The following is a 20,708-nucleotide window of genomic DNA, read 5'->3' as shown; positions in this document are numbered from 1 at the left end:
AGGTTGGCAGGTGTCGGTATGAAGGCACTGAAAGAATGCCCATTGTTAAGCGCATACGCTGGGAGGTGCAAGGGGCACACACGGTTGGGCATAAAAATCCGCCTGGATCTCGTTTGTGTGTGTATGTGTGTTTGTGTGTGTGTTTTGGCATTACAAAAGGGAAGGAAAACAAAAACATGACTAGCATGGGTTCAACCCTCACCTTGGCCTCCATTTTGGGGGAACACCTTACCCACTCTTTGTCCGTACAATGGAACATTTGCGCTGATGTGCGCTTGTAGCCGAGCATTGTCGTTATTGTTCTGTTACTTTTCTATACGCTCCAGAATGCGTTCTGCGCCTTTTTCACTGCACTGGTGCCCTTTCGCCCAACAAGGGAGCAGTTTTAATTTCTTTCCCATATGCCGTTCCTTTCTAGCCCGCATTGCACTGTAAAGCGAACACGTCGAGAATCCAGTTTTTCCGTTTGCAGCTTTTCTCCTGTATGCACCTGTATGCTCTGCTACTGCATGTGCATTGTTGCACGCTGGAAAAAGCTGGGTTGCTGCTTTCGTTTATTATTATTTTTTGCTAACCTTCACTCTGGCCTTTCACTCACGTGTCCCGGGAGAGTAATCTTGGGGCCACACCGAAAACTGTTCCCTGCCACTAGCTGTACACTGTATGGGAGCAACCGTACGTTCACAGCAACTAGCCTGGCAACACAAACGGAAGGCATTTCCCTGCATGGTTAAAATTTGTTTTCCCAAACAGAAAACACTTTCGGCACGCAATTTGGTAAAAGTTTGGTTACACATTTCGTTGCCTTAAGTGTGGCACTTTTGACTATCGTGTTAATTAGCGTAATGAAGCAGAGTTGTGAAATTTAAACTGCTGGTAGAACGTTTTTGCTTCACCCGTTCAGCTAGCCTCAGCAGCATCCTGCCGGTTTCTAATGGGAGAAGTTTCGTTTCAGCTTTGACTGCCGCACACAAACACACAAAAACAAACACTCACTTCATGATCGTTGCTAATGATTTGCCGTGTTGGTACGCATGTTGCTGCTGCCTGTTTCCGCGTCTAGCAAAGGATGCAAACCTCACCGCCTTCGTTTCTTCAGGAAACATTAGCACACCTTCGCTCAGTTGGTGATTCAACTCACCAAAAGAACATTGTCTAAATGACGGTCTAATGTTCGTTCCTCTTTTCCTGAATTCTCATGACATTTGAAAAGCCCACCCCGTCATCTCTCCCCGTAGTTCCTTTTTGTTGTGTATAATTTCGAAATCGCCAGTAATAAATGTACTTACTTGTAATTATGGCCCCCACTGGAAGCGGCATTAACCGGTCTTAAACGGTCCTCCCTGTCCCGGGTTTTCACGGCCACACTGTCGTCAGTGCTGCGCGTTCTTGGGTTCTGCCCCTACACGCGCCGCTGCGGTTCACCGCTCCAGTGTCGACGGCGACCCACTTTCTGCCTAGCACTGCGTCCTATTGTGTGTTTGTCGGTAAGGATATTTTGTAAAGCGATTATTACAAACTGTTACCGGCTTAATGGCTACTGGGAGCACCGAAGCCCACTACCACCCATCATTGTTACCGGTGTTTAGCAGAGGGCGCATAGTTCCCGGAGCATGATTTCACATTCATCTAATGCTGTGCACACGTGTGTGCGGTGGTTGCGCTTCAAAAGCAATTAAATGATCACAGGTTTGTGAAGTACGTTAAACACTGTATTAAAGTGGTGTATCCGGGTATCTCAAGCAAAAAGGAAATAAAGACCTGCTAATCGGTGTTATTAAATAACAGCAATGGGCGAATTTTGTTGTCTAAGTCTCCGACAATATTTTCGAACGAAAAACGGGGTTAAGTTATAGTAGCTTTAGAATAATTTAATATCACATATATTATTGCATTGACGTTGAATCACAAAATGAATTGCGACTAAAGTAATTCAATAGGAATGTAAGCGAGTCGAAAGATATTTTGTCATGCAGTTTGCATCATTTAGGCGCGCAACAGACCAGAAACTCTGCACCCTGAAAGTATGCAACACGTTTAACATTTCGCATAACGTTGCTTCTGTGGTAAATCCTATCACTTCCTTTAGAGCACTTGTTTCTTTCGTTGTGCAATGAGATTAAAAATTCACCAAATCTAATTTATTATGTCATGATTTAATTGGATATCCACTTCAAACGGGGCTGTGGTCATTTTATTTCACGTTGTGGATCTTGTGAACGATGTTAACCTTCAACAGCGATTGATGATAGAACACGCATAACGAGCACACATGCAGACACGCTACCCTTTCAAACCGGTCTTTATCCAATCTGGATCAATGAGTGGCCCACAGGGTGGCTCCTGCTTTAGTGTGCCGAATACTGGATTTGGCTTTTGTCGTCCGAATCGTCATCATAGGTGCTGGACTGTTCCTCGGAAATTTTGAACTGTATCAAAACGATCAGGTAGGTCGTGATGGAGGAAGCTATCTGTGTGTGTGTGAGAGAGAGAGATGACCAGGAGACACAAAAGCGTTGGAAGCAACATTAATCACGTGTTCCGGAAACGGGGCTCTATCACAGAATGAGCGAGCCCTTCCACGAAATTCCTTGCCCCTTATTGCTTACCCCCGTCAGCACAGACAGATCGATGGGAAACAGACCGTACGCATTGAACTCGAGTGGATTTGTCACCATAAACGAAATCAGATCGTCCACCTAGGAGATGCGGTCGGTCGGAGACCGGCCGGCGCCGGAACAAACAGATCGGAACGGTATTAATATCCGCGATTTTTAATTATGATACTGCCGTGCACAGCACGCACACCACGCACGGGGCACTCACCTTGTTCCGAAAGTCATCGTCGGCCGATTTGGACTTCATGAAGAACAGGAAATTGATCACCTTTTTCCACTTGAGCCGGACGTTTTCGCCGCTGGTGAACAGCGCCCAAAATTCGATGCCGTGCAGAAACAGCAGACTACAGGAAGCGAGCGCATAGATCTCGGACCGGGACGCCGTGAAACCGGACTTGATATGGTTCAGCATGTAGTACAGCTGCACGGTAACGCAGGTGAACGCGGACAGCAGCGAAAAGATGGCCTGCTTGCCGTAACAGTGGTTTATCTTGACCGACAGGTCCTGCAGCATTTCGACCACCTCGCGTATATGCTGGATCGAGTCGAGCGGGCTGATGGCGCGAATCTTGATGGTGGCGAGCGTGGTCAGCCGGTTCAGTTTGCCCTCGTGCATGCTCGGCAGATGGTTGCCGCCCATCGCCATGTTGAGCGTTTTGTACTGGGCGTGCCCGTGAGCCGGCGGTTGTAGGGCCAGACTTTCCACGCCGACCGGAAAATTACTACAGCGAGCAACAAATGTTATTCAGCGGAATGGAATCATTTCACCGTGCATTTCTTTTTTATTGTGTACACTCCGCGTATGGTGCAGCACGGTTAACACGGTGAATAGGTTGTTAAGGCACGTGTGCGCAAAGGTCACCCGGAATAGGTTACCGGAAACAACCGACAACCGGACGGGTTCGTATGCAATCGAGTGCAATTGCGTGCGTGATGAGATTCGGATTGCAACGCAGTGTTTATGTGTGTGTTGAAAAAAAAAACAAAAATCTGCCACCAGTGGGAGTGATACAGTGCAGGAAAAAATAGGTGGTGTATGGTTGATTACTTCATGCCCCTTAGCAGCAGCATGGCCCGATCCGACAGATACAGGATGCAGCCGGCGAACTGGAAACTGAACAGAAGCAATCCAAACTGATCGTGGCGAGATGTGTTTGTATCGTCAGAAAAAAAAGATATTCAAAAAAGGCAATGAAACATTATTTTTTCCTCGCAAACCAACGGCAACTGCAAGCGGACAGAATGTTGGAAAGGACAAAGCAAAGGACTTTAGCTAGCACATTGATCAAAATTTGCTCAAGACACGTAAAGCTCAACCTTGGTTTTGTATGGTTGAAAAGTGATTTTTTGTTGTTGATTTTATAAAATCTTCTATCTTTTATGCTGACTTTCAAACTTCCGCACGCAATTTGAAGCGATCCATCGTGTGATGCTGCAAGTCATGGTACAAGCGGCACCGTGGGCACTTTTTACATTACCATACGAACATTTCACCGAAAAAAAAACCTCTCCCAATTGTGCCACATCATGGTAGCTTTTTTCTGGTGGAGTGATTAGGAGGAGAGGGACACAAAAGCACCAGGCTTTGAAACGGGCTTTTATTGCCCGGCCATTTGAAAGTCAAATTTTGCGTACGACCTTTTAATGGGTCTTACACAATGATGCTGTCGGGATGGGTGCAAGGACAGCAAAGGAGAGCAAAAGAGGAGACTTTGCTCGATCGGGGTAATTAACTTCGCGTGCACTTTTATGCACCATTCCGAGTGAGCTTTCACCATGCCAGTTTTGTTTGTGCCGTTTCGATGCAGTAGTGCACGAATGCGTATTCAGCAGAAATGTATTCGAGCAGGCTTCCTGGGACAGAACAAAAAAAATTACAACTAAAGGCCTCTTTGGGAGAGTTCATAGGGAGCTGTTCATCAAAGCATTGCATACACTGTCGAAAATAAAACCAAGCAACCAACTACACAACTAGAAGCACTCTAAACGCGACTCAATTGCTTGTGAAATGAACGCACGAATGTTTTTAAGTCATTCCATGAAGTACTAGGAAATACTCTCAAACTGTATTAAGGATTCAACAACGTCTTTATAATAGCATTATTCATTACGAACCAACAACCATTCCTTTTGATGGGATTCGTTGCCACTGGCACCCCCAGGTGGCCAATAAACATAAAGCATTTCAAAACAAGCAACCGCACTGCCAATTCTGATACAAGCACAACCATGGCAATGCATACAAACTCACCGATCACTGCGCGGCTGCGGCCCGCGAAAAGCGACCAGGTTGCCAGGGTTTCCACAGATCCGTTTACAATCTTACGTTACATTGATTTCGGGGGTTTTCCTGCCCTAAACAAGCGCCCGATGGTCTGCATGGTTACGAACAAGCGTGCATCTTACCTTCGGCATACAGAAAGCGATCCAATAAAGCAACGTCCATATCCGGTTCCAATTAACTCCGATCAAATAAGTCAGCGCACCGATAGTACTGCCACAGGTCATGGTGACTAAATCGCACCGAGTGTTTCCAGTGCCGTGCGATGGTGTGAAAAATAAAAGGATCAGAATACGGAGCATCATTAGCTATGGGTGAACGATTCCCGGTCCTGCTCGTTACATCACGCATGAATGCGTTTTGAAATTGTACTTCGTTTTTACATATTTTTCTAACACTCACAGTATAATAGCGCCAACGTTACAACTCATTCTACTACGCTTACGGTTACATTTTTGTTACATACACGAAACACACAGCTCACATACATACCGATGCACGCCAGGATGGACACACGTCTCATTTTGATGTTGGGCATCGTGAAGGAAATGCCGAACTGCGTTCGCAGCTTATCGTCGCAGATGGCGAACGTGGTGAGGATTTCGTTGGCCATCGTGCGATGCCGGATGGCAAACACGAGCGAGAAAATGTAAGCGAACGAGTTGGGAATGAACTGTCGAAAGCGAGAATGAAAGTTTTCCTGGTGAAATCACGCTAATGTTCAAGTAATAGCTACAGTAGTTATAACGACGTATCATCAGTAGTTCATATTTGTAGAATAAAAGTGTTCTGGTCAGCCGCTTATAACAAAGTTTGATGTTTTGTGGGCAAATTAAACATGATTTCAATGACCTTTTACTAACCCATACACAGTTGAAAAGAGTCGAATAAAAATGATCATATACGTCCTCCATTGCAACTACTTACAGGTGGATTGAATAAAACTTTCTTTGAACAGTCGCCTAAATGTATGCAATACACAAGAAAAATATGGTTAATAGTAGTTCTTAGTAAGTGACCACAATAAAACAGCACTATCTTCTCATCTGGTTAGCTATCAGCTAATAACTGATCGTTGCATTGATTTTTTTGTGATTATTTTCATGTTATTCAATTAAATTTACTAGCCAACTTTAAGCCCTGATGCTCATCATACTCTAGCTGGGGATCTAGCTTCGCTGGAAATTGATTTCCTGCGCTCGCCCTTTAAAACATTCATCTGCGTCCCACTGGCTCTGGGTCCCGAAAAGGACAACACCACCGGCTCGCCGCTATGGCTCACCTGTATCCAATTAGCCGCGTTGGAAATGTCGGACGTGTTGCCACTCTGCCAGAAGATGCTCACCAGGCAGGATGAGTAGAGCAGCAGTACCGTGTAGGTCGGTAGCAGCTGCTTCACGTAGCTGGCCCGCGTATTGACCGGTACCGTCGCATCGAGCGGGTACGGGCACAACCCGAACAGCTTCGAGAACAGATAGAACGATTTCATCGGCTGCATCCTCGAGCCTTTTTGGACAACACTGTGGCGGTGCAAACGGTACCGTAAATCACGACGCTCGAACTGGCACTGATGACCGAGACCATGAAATTAATGTTTCATGCGACTAAACTTGGCGACCAATTTTGGTCCCGCGCTGCCCTGTCCTTGTTTTTGCTGCTCTTGGGTGCACCTCACCTTGTACGCACCCAAAAGCTTATGAAACGGTCGTTAAAGGAAGCCATCGTTGCTTCATCGTGTACATTGCCATCATCGACGTCCTCTGCCGTGTGTGGATGTATGTGTGTGTGTGTCGTAGTTTCCGATGCGCGTACAAACAAAAGACCTTACTCAAGATGGAAGCACCACGGTCTTATAGTGCGATCAGGGTTCTGGCAACCATCTCCCATCGAACGACCCGGTTTCGTACCGTGCCTTTGCCAGGGACGGGAACGATTACGGACACAATGTCAACGTAGGCGACGTGCTTCTGTTCGTCGGTGAGGCCGCACGGAACCAAATGCAATTATCTTTCAATTTAGATAATGCGTTTTTCCCGATCTCCATTTCCACATCGTTGCAGCTATTGCCGTCGATTCGGGTTTTCGGCGTCACATTGACAGCGGAATGACGTGCAAGGCACCGGAACTGGGCGACATGTTCCATCATCCGCTCGATGCACCGTCACGGCCAAACGGGAGCTGTCGATGCAACCCGAAGCCATCGTTGCACCGGCGATGCGGAGATTCCAATCTTATTAGCTGTGGTTTACTGCCGGCAAGCGATGGTTGCATATTTCACTGACTAAAAACATGAACTGCGCCCGGAAGGGATGGATCCGTACCGTTGGCAAAAGACTCCGAGTGAAGGATGCACCGTAGTTAAGGGAAGTTCATTTCGCGACTATAAACTATGAAATCAAGAGTGAACGTTTAACCACGCTAGACATGTTTTGCATTGCACTGGTACCTAGGTTTTGGGACAGGAGCGGATAATTCGCTGCTAAAAACTCTCACCAAAGACATAAAAGCTGATGGCAAATAATTTAACATTCTTGCCGAAAACAAAAGCACGGTAAATCGGTACTTCGCAACAACATCGCCCAGCTGTTGGATAAAAAGGAAATTGGCATTCCTATCGGGAGGAAATGAATTCGAAAGACACTCCCAATCACAGGAAGGCGCATAATTGAGTTTGGTTACTTGTCTCCGGGTTTCGCCAGGCCTAGATTGGGGGGCTCCACCCACGGGGGGTGTTTTCCCACGCCGCGAAAATGGGAACGCATCCGCCGTACCGTTTGCCGATCGAAAGTAAATAGATATTAACGATAATCAGCCAAATGAAACAAAGGCCCCGGGAATGCCGATTGTTCCGGCCGGTATACCGTAGCGAACGCGATTTTACCCACGCCTTTTTCCCACGGAACGATGCTCCACCAAATCGGAAGGATTAATCAACGGAACGAACAGAGGATAGCTTTATTTATGGGTGCGCACCGCTGGCTGAAGCGAGGAATTGTGAAGGAAGCGAAAAGTAAAAACATGTCCCGAAACTTTTTCCATTTGTCTGCACGGGCCATATCGGAAACGGGGTGCGAGGATAGGGTGAGGAGGGGCGGAAGCGTTTACGGATAGGAATTGGAAGGAGGGTGGTACGCTGGAAAGGAACGGGCCGATGAGTTTTCACCTTCCTCAATCAGCTTGAATCGTAGTTGAACAAATTTCTTCTGTTGTGGGGTTTTTCGGTCTTAGCTCTCCGTTAAGACATTGTGGCCTTCTTTGCCAAAGCGTATGGCGTAAAGTTTTGCCACCCCATTCGCTTTCACCGTTCCTTCATCGGCAAACCAACAAACCGGCTACCGGAACCGTTGGCGTAATGCTGCGTACACCATTTAGCTTCATTTCGGATCGGATGGTTCGGAACTGTAATTGCGGATTGGGCGGCAATGAAATTAGGAGCGAATCCTTTTAACTCAACCGAATTAGATGACAGGCACTGTCCGGTTCGGTGGTTCTGCACCGTTGACGTTCGGTTATTTTAATAGCAGCAGGGTTTTTCGGGTTTGATGCTGTTTTTTTTTTTTTTCATTGTAGCGCAGACAAACACACACGCACAACCGAGCCCCGGAGTTATCGGATCGCTTTTCAGTAGCAAGCGACCGGCCCGGTTAAAGGGGAAATTTATTTTAAACAGCATCAAGCATCCTCGCTTCTAACAAGGAGGACAATGGTAAAAAATTCTAAAAAAAAACTGTGACAAATGTGACAAATAATGTACGAATGAAGATTATTTGACCCCAAACGATTACGGTTTTGGGCCGAATGCCCGGTTCTAGGGGCTTTGAGAAATGCAACCATCGAATCCCATCAATCAGCCCCACCAAATGGGAATGATTTGACTTCTTGTGCTAGAGGGTAATCCATCGCGTTTAGCTTCCCCTGGCACGAGAGGAATTTTCCAGAAAGTTTACGGTTAGAATATTAATGGAGAAAAGGCTCACCGGCTTTCGCCTCTCGATTCGAACGCATTCTGGCCGCACAATCATAGCCACAAAGAAAAAAAAAAACACCGAATCATTTGCCGGTAAACTATTTATCTAGCCGTCATGAAAATCGGCCTGCGCTGCGAGTTCTCACCAGCGAGCATCTCGTGAAGTTGCTTTGTGAGAAAGCGATTTTCAACAGCGATTCGTGGCTTTTTTCACCCCCTGTGTATGCGTTAATAGCAGAACGCATTATGCACATGAGGGATTTTACGCTAATGGAAATCTCTTTGTTACGATTTAGCTGTGTACCGACCCGTTTCGAGGGTGAAAAAAAAGCACAAAGCATTTTCCGACTCATTTCCCACTCTAAACACTATGATAAAGCCATCCGGTACGGTAGCTGCAGTGCCAGGGTGGGGTTTTCGGGTGAAACGAATGGAAGTTGACGTGATATAAAGCAAAATATTCAATTGTGCAAAAAGCACTGCCAATGGCAATGGATCATTTGCAAATCAATTTTGCTGCATCAACAACCATTCGGCCCTGTTACACACCCGATGCACGATAAAATAACACTTACAGCAATCGAACAATGCCGGCAGTTCCGCACCACCAGCCGCGGCTGCTGCTTATCTAAAGCCTGATTTGGATAAAACATTACGCCCGCATCGCGAAACAGTAAAATATTTCGAAACGATGCTGAAAAGCTTCAATGGAGGTGGGCAAACGGTGCTAAAACTTTCATCACTAGCAGCAGCATTGGCTCGCCATCTGGCAGCACCGGCAGCAGATACAGCCGGTTCGCATATCTTTCCGGCTCTCGTAAATAAAGCATTTCACTTTGCCGAAAAACCACGCCGAACCCGACACGCTGCGGCATCGATGGCTGATTTATAACCTGTGTGGCTGAAAAATTCATTACACTTCGCTGGAACACTCGTGCAATTCAGTCCAGCCCGATCGAAATTGATGTTTAGTATGCGCTGTGTTCGCGGTGATTGCAATTCGATGCGTTGCTGAGTTTGATCTCAGCTGCCAAAAGCAGCACAACCAACGCGGGAAAAGGGCGTCAAAGTGCTGTGCAGCGTTTGCAGGCAAAATGGGATTGATTGGTGCTTGGAAAATGTCAGCTTTATTGTGAGGCCTGTCCGGAAAAACGGGGGGGGGGGGGGGGGGGGGGGGGGGCTCCAGATGATGGAACAACGGGCAAACCCATTACTAGGGGAGGGTCGCTTGTCTCTTATCTTGAGGACGGATAAGAAACCTGCCAGCTCGCCCAGAAGCTAAGTTAAGAAGGTGAGCTAACCTTGGGATACAACCGGCTGCCCGTGTTCCCATTGCCACCGTGCCTTTGCCGACCGGAAAAAAGGGGATTTGTGTCCTGCGCTTACGGTCTGCCATGTGTTACAGGGGTTGCGCCCGGCGAGGATCCCACTCAAATTTATAGCGGTTTCTTATTGGTTCAATTTAAATTTTATTCCTCCCGGATCAAAGGTGAAAGTATGGTGCGCTGAGATACCGCACTCATACAGCCGGGCGCGCGTACCTCTAAACAGTCTTTTGAAAATCTTGAGGTATTTGTGGGGTGTCCCCATGCACAAAACTTCCAGCTGAAGAACTGAAGTAAATGCGTGGCTTAACAATGCCCTCTCACTCCACCGTAAATGTATCGCCGAAACCCTTTACGAAGAAATGCGCAAATTTCGGTTAAAAAGGTTACGAAACACTGCAGGAGACAAAATACGATGGTTTTTTTTTTTGCCCCACCCCCTTCTCCTGTCCAACTTCTCGGGATACCCACTGTTGGCAGTACGGAAAAACAATTTTCCGATTTACTGCGGCTTGTGACCGGGCTTTTTATGAAAGCGATAAAATCTGTTAATTTAATTCTTGGTCCTCGGGTGGCAAAAAACATACAAGTGCATACTCTCTAGTGGAGAGGACATACAGTCGGGGGATTTTTTCATGTAACTCATATTTTGTACTTTAAAAACCATGCTCACATAACATGCACAACCTGCTATATGGGACTGGCAAAGGAGTCAAAAAAAAAAGGCTCGAGCTTACATGGCTGCTCGAGTATCTACCATGTCAGCTAGAATCCATTTTTTAATCTTACTTGTACGTTGTAATGGTTAAATGTGCCGGGGTTTTCCACGGAAAGGAAATGTTCCATTTCACTGTTATCCCCACTCAACCGAGCGAATCTTCCGTCCCAACTCCTTTTGCCCGATGATAGCACCATTCTGCTGGACCCGTTTTTCCTGATAAGGAAAATGCAAATTAAAAGCGTACTTAAGAGCATGCTCGGATGGTTCTTTTAGGGGGGGGGGGGGGGGGGGGGGGACTAGAGAAAAGGCAGCCCTAAAACAACGCAATGGCATAATAATAGAAAAACAAATAGCCAAAATTGTAAGATCGGAGCTAGAGTGCAAAACAAAACAAAAGCCAGCCATAATTAATATTCCATTTCACTTCCAATGCCGCACGAAGCGTTCACTTGTCAAAGCGCATCAGGATGGGCTTTTCTAATTCAAGTGAAGTACAAGCGTTGGGATAGGAAACACGGTGCCAGGTAGGATTTGTTGTTCGTTCTTTTACGCAACACGTTGCCACCGACACTGATGACAATTTGATGGACATTTTGTGAATTACTAAGCGACAGGGCGCGGGTTTGATGAGGGATTTGCAGTTGTCAACGCGTAAGATCCCGGAACAACCCGAACACTAATGGGGAGCGTTGTTTGCCGGTCACCGTGAAAGGTGTGAACGCAATACATCCACTCGCACGCATGGAAAGGTGTTGCAAAAATAACATTTTGATTTGCGTTTAGAACTTTTGCCACGAGTTCTTCTTCCAGCTAATGGCCTTTGGTTGAGGCGTGATTCGAAAACAACAATACAACGCTTCGACAATAACATTGCACCATGCGAACTGACCGCGTTCAAGCCTGTAAGCCACGTAGCAGTTCTGCTGAAACTGTAGCGCTCTCATCTCACTAACTGCCCGACAAATGAAACTGATTAGGAACGGATCGGGTAGAATTTATTACCACCGTCGCATTCGGATGGACCTGGTTCCAGCTGCTACTACTACGACTGTTGTTGGCCGGTCGCACTGACACCGAGTTGAATTATTGATGAGTCACCGCCACCGCAACGGCACACGGGATCGATCATCGGGACCATCGGGATTCTCAACGCCCGGGCTTATCCCAATCGGACAGAGGACCATCCCATTAACGAATCCCCTCCCCCCAAAAACCTGACGGGCGACCAACTCACCGGACCAGCTGGGACAGTAATCATTTTCTGATAAATGGCACAATTCCACATTCGGGTCAGCGCTTCAGCTCAAATCACTTCCGTTTTGGTGAGCGCTCGGAAGCTTCGAACGTATCGGAACGCACCCGGCATGGTATAGACGTACCGGGACCCTTTGAGGGTTTTTGGTCCATCACAGGCACTACCGAGCAAGCGGGTACGGTGGCCCGCCATTGTATGTGCTGATACGGATACGCGTACGGAATAGGCAAGTCCACCTGACCGTAAAGAAATAAGAAATTCACCCGACCGAATCGAACCCCGGCAGGACGATGGTCCGGGTTGGACTTTTGGTTTTCCTGCTCGACCATTTTCTGCCCTCCTGCAACAAAACGTTTTCGGTTGTGCTGTCGAAAAGTCGCATCAATTATGGGACCTTCGGAAACGTTGTGTTCTATCGGTCTTTTCTTATGGCTCCGGATGTGTGTGAGTATGTTTTTCGAGCTTTTCCTCCCATCCAAGGAAGATATACCGCAATAAGGATCTTACACCGAAACGCATCGTCTCAAGGGGTCGTCACCAAAAACACAAAGCAAATGGGGCAGAGTTGCCCCGTTTTTTTTTTTTTTTTGTACGCAAAAGTGAACCCCACCCGCAAGTGAAGTGAAAAACCGCTTCGGTCATCATGTTGCACAAGAAATGGTGTGGTAAATGATTTCGAACGTCCACACACCGCTCGAACGTCGAAGAATTGGAGGGGAACCCAGATCTACTTGAGAGCTTTAGACATTGAGGTTGAAAGGTCGATCGTCCGATGGGCGAAGGGTTTTTGTTGTTGCTTTGGTCATTTTGCCGGTTCATAGAGCTGGGTCGACTTCTTTGTAAAGGTCATAAAAACTTGTGTCGCACATCGGTGTGCCATGTTTTCGCAACGCCATTACCGGTGCTGTTAGTAGCTGCTTACTAGCACTACTCCTTTTTTCTGCTCCCGTTTATGGTGAATGAAAGCTTTCGTTATTTTTATTTCTTCTTTCAGCTGCCAGGACCTGCAACCGGCAGCTGTTGGACGTTCGTTGGACTCGTCCAATGAAGCCAATCGAAGTGGCACAGCTAAAAAAGCTAAGGTTGTTAGTGTTACAGAAAGTGGAAACAAAAAAAAAACACCGCACACACGCACACATCTCCAATGAATGTTTCTTGGCGTATCGAAAGGGCATAAATTAGAAATGCAATAAATTATCAATCCGGACCAGCCGGTTGTTACCTTCGGGACCCGAGTAAACCCCATCAGGGAAATCAACATTCTGGGAGACATTTTGGGCCCAGAAACTTCCAACCGGGAATAAACCCTGGGACGAGCAAGCTGTAAGCTTTTCCCATTACGAAACAACCAAGATTCTAGAGCTTTTCTTCTGGTGTCAATATGAGTGTGTGTGCGTGTGTGTGTAAATTGATGTTAAAAAGCGTTTCCATACTGCTGCCTGTTCATTTGTGTAGTGTAAAGCGTGTGGAAGGCATTTAACGTGAATGGTGAAGTAGGTTGCAACCCCTTGTCTCTCCGTGTTCATGCTCGTGCGAGTCCTTCTGCCAAACACATCTTTATTCGTGCAATTGCTATTGGACCAACGCTTTTTGAAAGCACGAGATAATTCCGACAGCCAGCGAACGGATGAGGTTGCAGTTCCCGGGCCCACGCTAAGTGCTGTTGACGACGATGTGCGTCTTCTTGCGAGCGGCGATAAGCGTAAAGTCAGTGAGCATCTTTTGATCGAGGATGAGTGAGCTGAAAAGAAACAGTGCTACTTGTATGCAAACAAAAAAAACACACACACACACTACCCATAGTGGATAAGAAGCACTAGAAGTTGTTGAACGAAAAGCGGTGGATAGGAAATGGTGAACAAGAAAAAAGAGACACACACACTCCAGTAGAAATAAAAAAGTAGTCCGTTCAGAAAGCGACCCTTTTCATCCAAAGGATTAACCTTGTGCCCAAGGCGTATAAAATCAAAACTTCAAGTGAAGCATCGGCAACCTGCAAACCGGTGACGGTCGCTGGCTGCAGTGTACCGGGAACCGGAAGAAAAATCCTTTCATCCCCCGGACCAGGTGTAGTTAAACGAGCGAACGCTTGCCGATGGCCGCAAGGTACGTACATGCCCGCATTCGACAGGGAAGATTTGCTGTAGGCAGTGGATGATGCTGTTGATTTTTGCTTAATGGGACAAACCAGGACCCTCTGCGGCTATGTGGTGTTGATCGCAATTGCGTCCTGACCGGGGGGTTGGAGTGAGCACCGCTCCAAGCAGTATGCAAGCGGCGTAGATGATGTGCCCCAGGGGAGCAGTTTGTTTGAGAAGCTACCCCGAAACATTTGTCATTCGTCGGTGGTAGCTCGGGGAAGCTACCGGCTCCCGGTTTGAGGTTTTCGGACTTGGGTTTTAAATATTTATCATATCTCCCCAGGCGTCTTACAAAGGGAATTTCTTTTCCGTCCGGAAGGTTTTGCCAACTGGAACGATAAACGACCCGGCCGGTTCAGGGTAATGATTGAGGTGTGCTTCAATCTTTTATGTGCGCTCGGTACCATTCATCTTTCCTGCCCGTGTCACACTGGGCAGGGTCAAATTTTCCATGCAAAAGGTCATTGATAGATGATGATCTGAATGGCATTCCTGGGAATAGTGTGAAACAATTTGAGGGCCCAACCGCATTTCGGGGTTGTGAAAATGTTTGCAGCATGCGTTCAAATTTATTACCAAACACATGCAGGAATTGGAGAATTTGACATTCATTTCGTTGACTAACGTGCAAGGGAGCAAAACATTTTAAAGGATTGACCCATCATTTATCGTTTATCAGTAAAAATACTTTGAAAGCAATTTCCCTTTGTATTCACCAAATAGTACCACTGAGCTTATTTTTATATTAAAAACGAACATTATGCTTGACGCATTGCATAACTTTAGGCGTTGTTATTTAATTTCTACATTGAAGTTAATTTGTTACATGAATGCTAATAGGTAACACTATTCCGATTCACCATCAGTAGCAAGCGACTGATAAAAGAAGCATGGTCGTTCTATTCAAAATTATCCTACAATCATATCCTTGACCACGATTTATCGTGTATCATTTACACCACTTCGTCACAGGAACTCTTTGTGTCGGCGGGGCGGAAAATAAACCCCCAAAAACACACACCACCGATTACCAACGTAATGAACCACTTCATTTTCGGAAGACAGTGAGCCAACGATTGAGCCATTCAGTAGCAATTTTTCCAAGTCGTTCTGTTCCATCCACTTGTGACTTGACTTTCACGTCAGTTGAAATGCTGCCAAACCCATACCGGGGGGATACGGGATACGAGTTTTTGCTTCCATTCTTCCACGCAGCACTACGGGGTGTATGTGTGTATGTGTGTATGCCACATTCGGAATGTATCAACTCTCGACTGCTTCTCCACTTAACTCGATTGATCCATTATTCAATCAGCCAAATAAAAGCTTAGCCTTCGTTCGCTCCGGAGCCACACCCAGAACTTGAAGGCAGTGAGGGAGTTCGTCGTTGTCCGGTCACCTCCCAACTTGGACTCGACCGAATGGTGGGGAGGAGCGGGAGTTTTTCGCTTTTGTTTGTTCGTTCCGTTGATTTGTTGAAAGTTTAACTTTTAAAATGAGAAAAGCTAACATACCAACTAGGTGGTATGCGTTCGCCGATGCTAGCTGGAATGACCAACGATCTGTGCGCACACAGTGAAAGCGAATCACAGAAACATGGAGAAGGCAGGCTCGAGAAAAAACCCAAAACTGCCACTGCACTTGCATTTAGCACGGGGGGTTGGGGGGGACCCACTCGAACACATTTTCCACCGTGTTCCGGTGCGGATTGTACAAAAATGTTCGCTTTTTACTGATAAACCATTGAAGCGTTTTTTACTGATAAGCCGTGGAAGGTTTGAAGTGTGGTGATTGCCCGGTGGAGTAACTTCAACGCCAATTTCGATGAGTACCGACCGACTGATTGGTTCTTGTTGGACGTGAGTGGTTGCATTGATGACAGGAAGTAGTCAGTTTCGGCTGGATGATGATGTTGAGCGAAGAGCGTAAATGCACCAGACCACTCGCAAGCTTACAACCGACACATATCCAGCGAAATGGAGTGAATTGCCCCGGTTATGCCGTCACCATGTTTCCTGAGCTTTCGTATGTAGCACTGCCGTATAAGTCTGTGGTTCGTCTTGTTTCATTTCCCATCTAATCCCATCCATATGGGACAGAGCTAAAAAAAACGTTTTATTTAGTGCAACTGAGTAGTTGTGTCCACTTTCAATTCCGTTGCATTGCTACATGTACGACACATTCCACGGCTACAGAGCACTCGTCACTATCACTTCCAGTTACTGGCTGGCCAAAGTGGCCCTTAAAATAACGTTCACTTTTGCCATTCCTCCCCCAGATTCTCCTCGACGTGGCGGAACTTTTGAGTTTCCACCTTTTTTAAACTACCACGCAGCAATCCTGTCGGGTTGCAGCTAAAGTGTACACCACAAAACGAACGCCCGTGTACTTCCGACACATTCATGTGACACAGGGATGTGTGCAGGACAGTGGAAAAAATGCTGAGGCAACAAGATACACCACACACAAAAAAGCGGGCACACACATTCCACAGCCGGATACGCCCTAAACGAGACGTTTCTGTAGCCACGGGGCAAACTGCGGCAAACGCAGCAAAAGGTAAACATTAAACATTCATATGTCTGTATGCGCATTCGTCCGGGGACCCGTCTGGACACCGGGCCCGGTAACGTCGATCCGACCGTTCATTTGCTGAAATGTTGCATATCCGCACCGCGAATGCTCGATATGCTCGGAAAGATGGATGGATTGGAAAGTAAACCGTGCAACGTGAACGCGTCAAATTGAAACATGTGCAGCGCGTTTGACGGAATCGTTCAATCGCTCAAAACGAACAAACCTGGGACCGAGTCCGACGGGGTGAGAAAATATGTTGCGTTTGTTTTCCATCTCGTACCAGTGTGTCGCTTTTTATGGGTTTCCTTAACTAAACAACAAGTTGTTACTTTGTTGTCAATACATACATGACAAAACTAGACCGCTTTTTGAAAAATGGAAGTGAGAATGAAAATAACGAATCGTTGTTTATAGCAAACAATTGTGCCAAACCATTTTTGATAACTGTTTCATACAGATTAAGTAAATTTTTTGAATTCTAATAAGAAACATGCGCTGACAATCCATAATATTCCAAATAATTTTGTTAGTTCTAGTAATTCGCCCACTCTGTTGGAACCCCTGCAACAGTAGAGTGAAAGGTTGACGTCCTGAACACCTGTCAGATGTCAGATGTCGTGGGCAACGAAAAGCTAAGATAGTCTCTCAAATGTTTATCTGTCAGTAATTACTTGTTTATCTAGCACTATTTAGCGCTTATAGTCGCACAAGGAGTCGGAAAAACCGCTTATGGTCGATTATCTCGGCCTTTCTAATGTACGCAACAACATTTCAATTCAATTTGGACCTGCCGCAACTCATCTGTCTATGTGGACGAACTAAAGAAATTTTACTAATTCGGTCGTCTGGTGTCATTTTAATTACATGACCAAACCTTCGGAGGCTGGCGAGTCTCATTCGATATACTGTAGACCGATGTAATAGAACTCTTCATTTAAGCTACACTTCCCTTATACTTCCACACATACGCGACCGAAAATCTGAGCACTATTCGCAGGAACTCGACTAAGAGGACAACGTCCATGTCTCAGAGGCGTGAGTGCGCACCGAAACTTTAACGATTCTTTATATCTTCAACTTCGATCGTCTCGACAGCTGTTTTGAGTAGAGAATGATTCCCAAACTATGGATGGTCCCGTTTGGTGTAGGTGCACGTCTATATCTATATCTTACATCTTCAATGGCATGAACTATTCAAACTTCTGCGGGTGTTTGCTTGATATCAAACGGACATGTTGCTGATTTTAGACGTACACTGTTTATCATTAAAAATTGTCAAAACATGTTACTAAAACTTAAGAAAAACTCTAAAACAATCATTTCGAATGCACAAAATACGGTGATACACGCAAAATAAAGAAGGAAAACACTAACATTGTTCTCTCTCCTTCCCTCAACATACCATTAGTCGATGGTATTGGCATTTAAACCTTACTTATTACAACGGGCGTAATTCGAAGAACGTTAGGAATGTGAAGCATGCTCGAAGTTTCGCTAACTGTTCAAGTGAAAGCAACATTTTCCCACGCAGATTGCGCAGATCCGTTCATTTTCAAAAGAATATTTGAACTTTCAGACATTTAAGCGTTTAAAAAAAATCATTGCTACCGCTGTTGAACGGTTCATTGAATCGCGTGGGCAGTGTTTAAACATCAGTAAACATACCTTGTAAACGACTTCAAACAAAAATGAGCTTTTGACGCCCGAGTGGTGTTGTGTGATTTGCACTGCGCATAATTTATTTTTAAACCATAATAGAACAAGGTTTTGTTCATACCGACTTTACTTGCCTGTGGTGCTACGCTTACAGCACTGCAGTGAAATAAAAATCTTAATTTTCCACCATCCGACAGCATCTAAGTACTCTCACGGTTCACACCGTAAGCCAGTAAAATCCTTCACCCCAAAAGATTTGAGCGTCAAAATATGACCCACCCAGGGACATCAGTCTTGCAAAACCAAACGAACAAAAACAACACCTCTTGCTCGTTTCGTGATGTCCGAAAGCAGTACCGCAGACGGGTCCTTTAAAAAATAAATCTTAATGAATCCACACGGCCACGATGCTTCTCCGTTGCCTGGTGCTACGGCGCGCTGAGCAGAAGTTATGAAGCACTTTACTTTTGAGCCGAGACATCGTAAATGACACATTACGCTTCACGGCGCATTCGAGTAAGTTCTTCCCAGTGCAACAGCGTCTAACGACCAGCAGGCAATGCACACGCAGACCAACCCATGGCCCTGTATTTTTTTGGGAATGAAAAACTTTTAGTGTTTTTTTTTGTTGTCTTTCGTTTCTAACCCTCTTCTGTGTAGTTTCGCTGTAGTGCCGGGTCAGCTGGTGCTGGTGCAATCGTAATTTAGTATTTTGCTGCTCAAAGGATTAGGACGTCGCAACGGCTATAGGTCACTAGCAGAGCAAAGAGGAATGCCCGGTTCTGTTGGGCCGTGCGAGACGAATGTCCCCCGAGTAAGCCGGCAGGATTTGTGGTGTGACTCGTTTTGGTGAAACCGAAAGTCCAACGGCGAAGGCACACCAGGCTAGGTAGAGAATCGGATTATTTATTGGTAATAACTCATCCTGTTTTTTTTTGTTGCGACACCACAGCATCAAGTGAACCCCAGCTTTCCGGCAGTCCGGCTGGGGCAAAACAGAAATGTAATCAATGTTTTTCTTCATCTTGCCCGTGGAATCCAGTGGATTAAGACCCCAAACGCGAGCAGAGAAACTGAGCCCAAGCTCGAGAAATAACAACATCCACTACCGTCATAAGCCACCGGACATGTTGTAGTACAGTTGGAGTGTAGCCGGGGAATGATCTTACTGTGGATAATTAAGATAGATAATAATGATGTCATAAGCACAGCCAATTCCACACGACCAAGAGTCATCCCTTCACATGGAAATTCTTGAATGTGTCTGGGGAACCACTCACTCTCACCACTCTTTCATTGCCATGGTCTCACCATTGTAAAAAGTCACAATTTTTGGCACGTGATTCTAGCGCTTGCTACTTTCGGAAATTCTATGAAAATACTGTGTTCCAAAGCCTCTGGCACAATCCGACTCATACGTAACCCACCCTGAATTCAACAGGGCTTCCAGGTTATGCATCTTCTAACATCTCCTCACTCGCATACTCCCTTCCCAAGAAATGTCTGGACAGATTTGCGTGATAACTAATGGTTCTTTCTGAAGCGAGGCATGTTTGTATGCCTAACCACAGCCTGTGTCAGCACAAGAAAAAAACAGGAAGAAAAACCACCCTACCAGCCACCGACAAACAAGAAACGATTTCCGGCAGTCACCGCATCCGGTATGCGGTTGTCTAATGAAAACGAATGGTAAATGATCCTGCGATAGAGCGGAACGATTTATCTCGGCTTACTTTTAATGAGCTAGAAAATTAGATAAGTAATAGAGCACTACGTAATTAAGCACTTTCGAGACCGGGCAATCATTCCCGATAGTAGCACTTCACTTCAGCAGCAAGCTGAATCGAATAATTGCAACGTGATCGAATGCGCCCCGTTCCGTGTGGGGTTCGGGTGATAAACTGCGATAATCTTAGCTATCCGGGAATAACGCTCCATTTCGAATACAGCTTAAAGATGACACATTTCCCTAGCACTGTAGACTGTGGTGTGGCAGGTGAAGGCAAAAATAAACCTATCAATCAATGGCATTCTTATTAGCGAAGCTGCTATCGAGCGGAATTGCTTTCCGTTTTCCATTTACTGGCAGGGCGTTGTTTTTGTCGGAGGTCGTTTCGCATAGAGCCCGGTGATTGTTGACAGCTTGGGGTGTTGCTTTCTAGGATTT

At 46.0% G+C, this 20,708-nt stretch overlaps 1 protein-coding gene across 1 annotated transcript; it reads right to left on the bottom strand.

The window, feature by feature from the left end:
* Positions 1–2,348: 2,348 nt before the first annotated feature.
* LOC128709078 (gustatory receptor for bitter taste 66a-like) lies at positions 2,349–6,397 on the bottom strand. The gene is made up of 7 exons (XM_053804062.1): positions 6,182–6,397; positions 5,392–5,572; positions 5,025–5,131; positions 3,667–3,752; positions 2,827–3,340; positions 2,610–2,699; positions 2,349–2,471 (listed from the first exon to the last, which is right to left on the bottom strand). Exons 1-7 carry the CDS (start codon positions 6,395–6,397, stop codon positions 2,349–2,351), a joined length of 1,317 nt encoding a protein of 438 aa, XP_053660037.1.
* Positions 6,398–20,708: the final 14,311 nt, after the last annotated feature.

Source organism: Anopheles marshallii, chromosome 2, assembly GCF_943734725.1.
Source record: "Anopheles marshallii chromosome 2, idAnoMarsDA_429_01, whole genome shotgun sequence".
NCBI classification, from domain to species: Eukaryota; Metazoa; Arthropoda; class Insecta; order Diptera; family Culicidae; genus Anopheles; species Anopheles marshallii.
Note: the sequence above shows the minus strand (reverse complement) of the source record. Positions and strands in the feature narration are given on the sequence as shown.

Bases quoted from the DNA above. Each gene is read 5' to 3' on its own strand.
- LOC128709078 (XM_053804062.1), bottom strand. From the start codon at position 6,397: ATGCAGCCGATGAAATCGTTCTATCTGTTCTCGAAGCTGTTCGGGTTG. The intron at 3,753-5,024 runs GTAAGATGCACG...CGCCACGATCAG, and splicing joins TCGCTTTCTGTATGCCGAAG to TTTGGATTGCTTCTGTTCAG. The intron at 2,700-2,826 runs GTGAGTGCCCCG...CGCATCTCCTAG, and splicing joins ACGATGACTTTCGGAACAAG to GTGGACGATCTGATTTCGTT.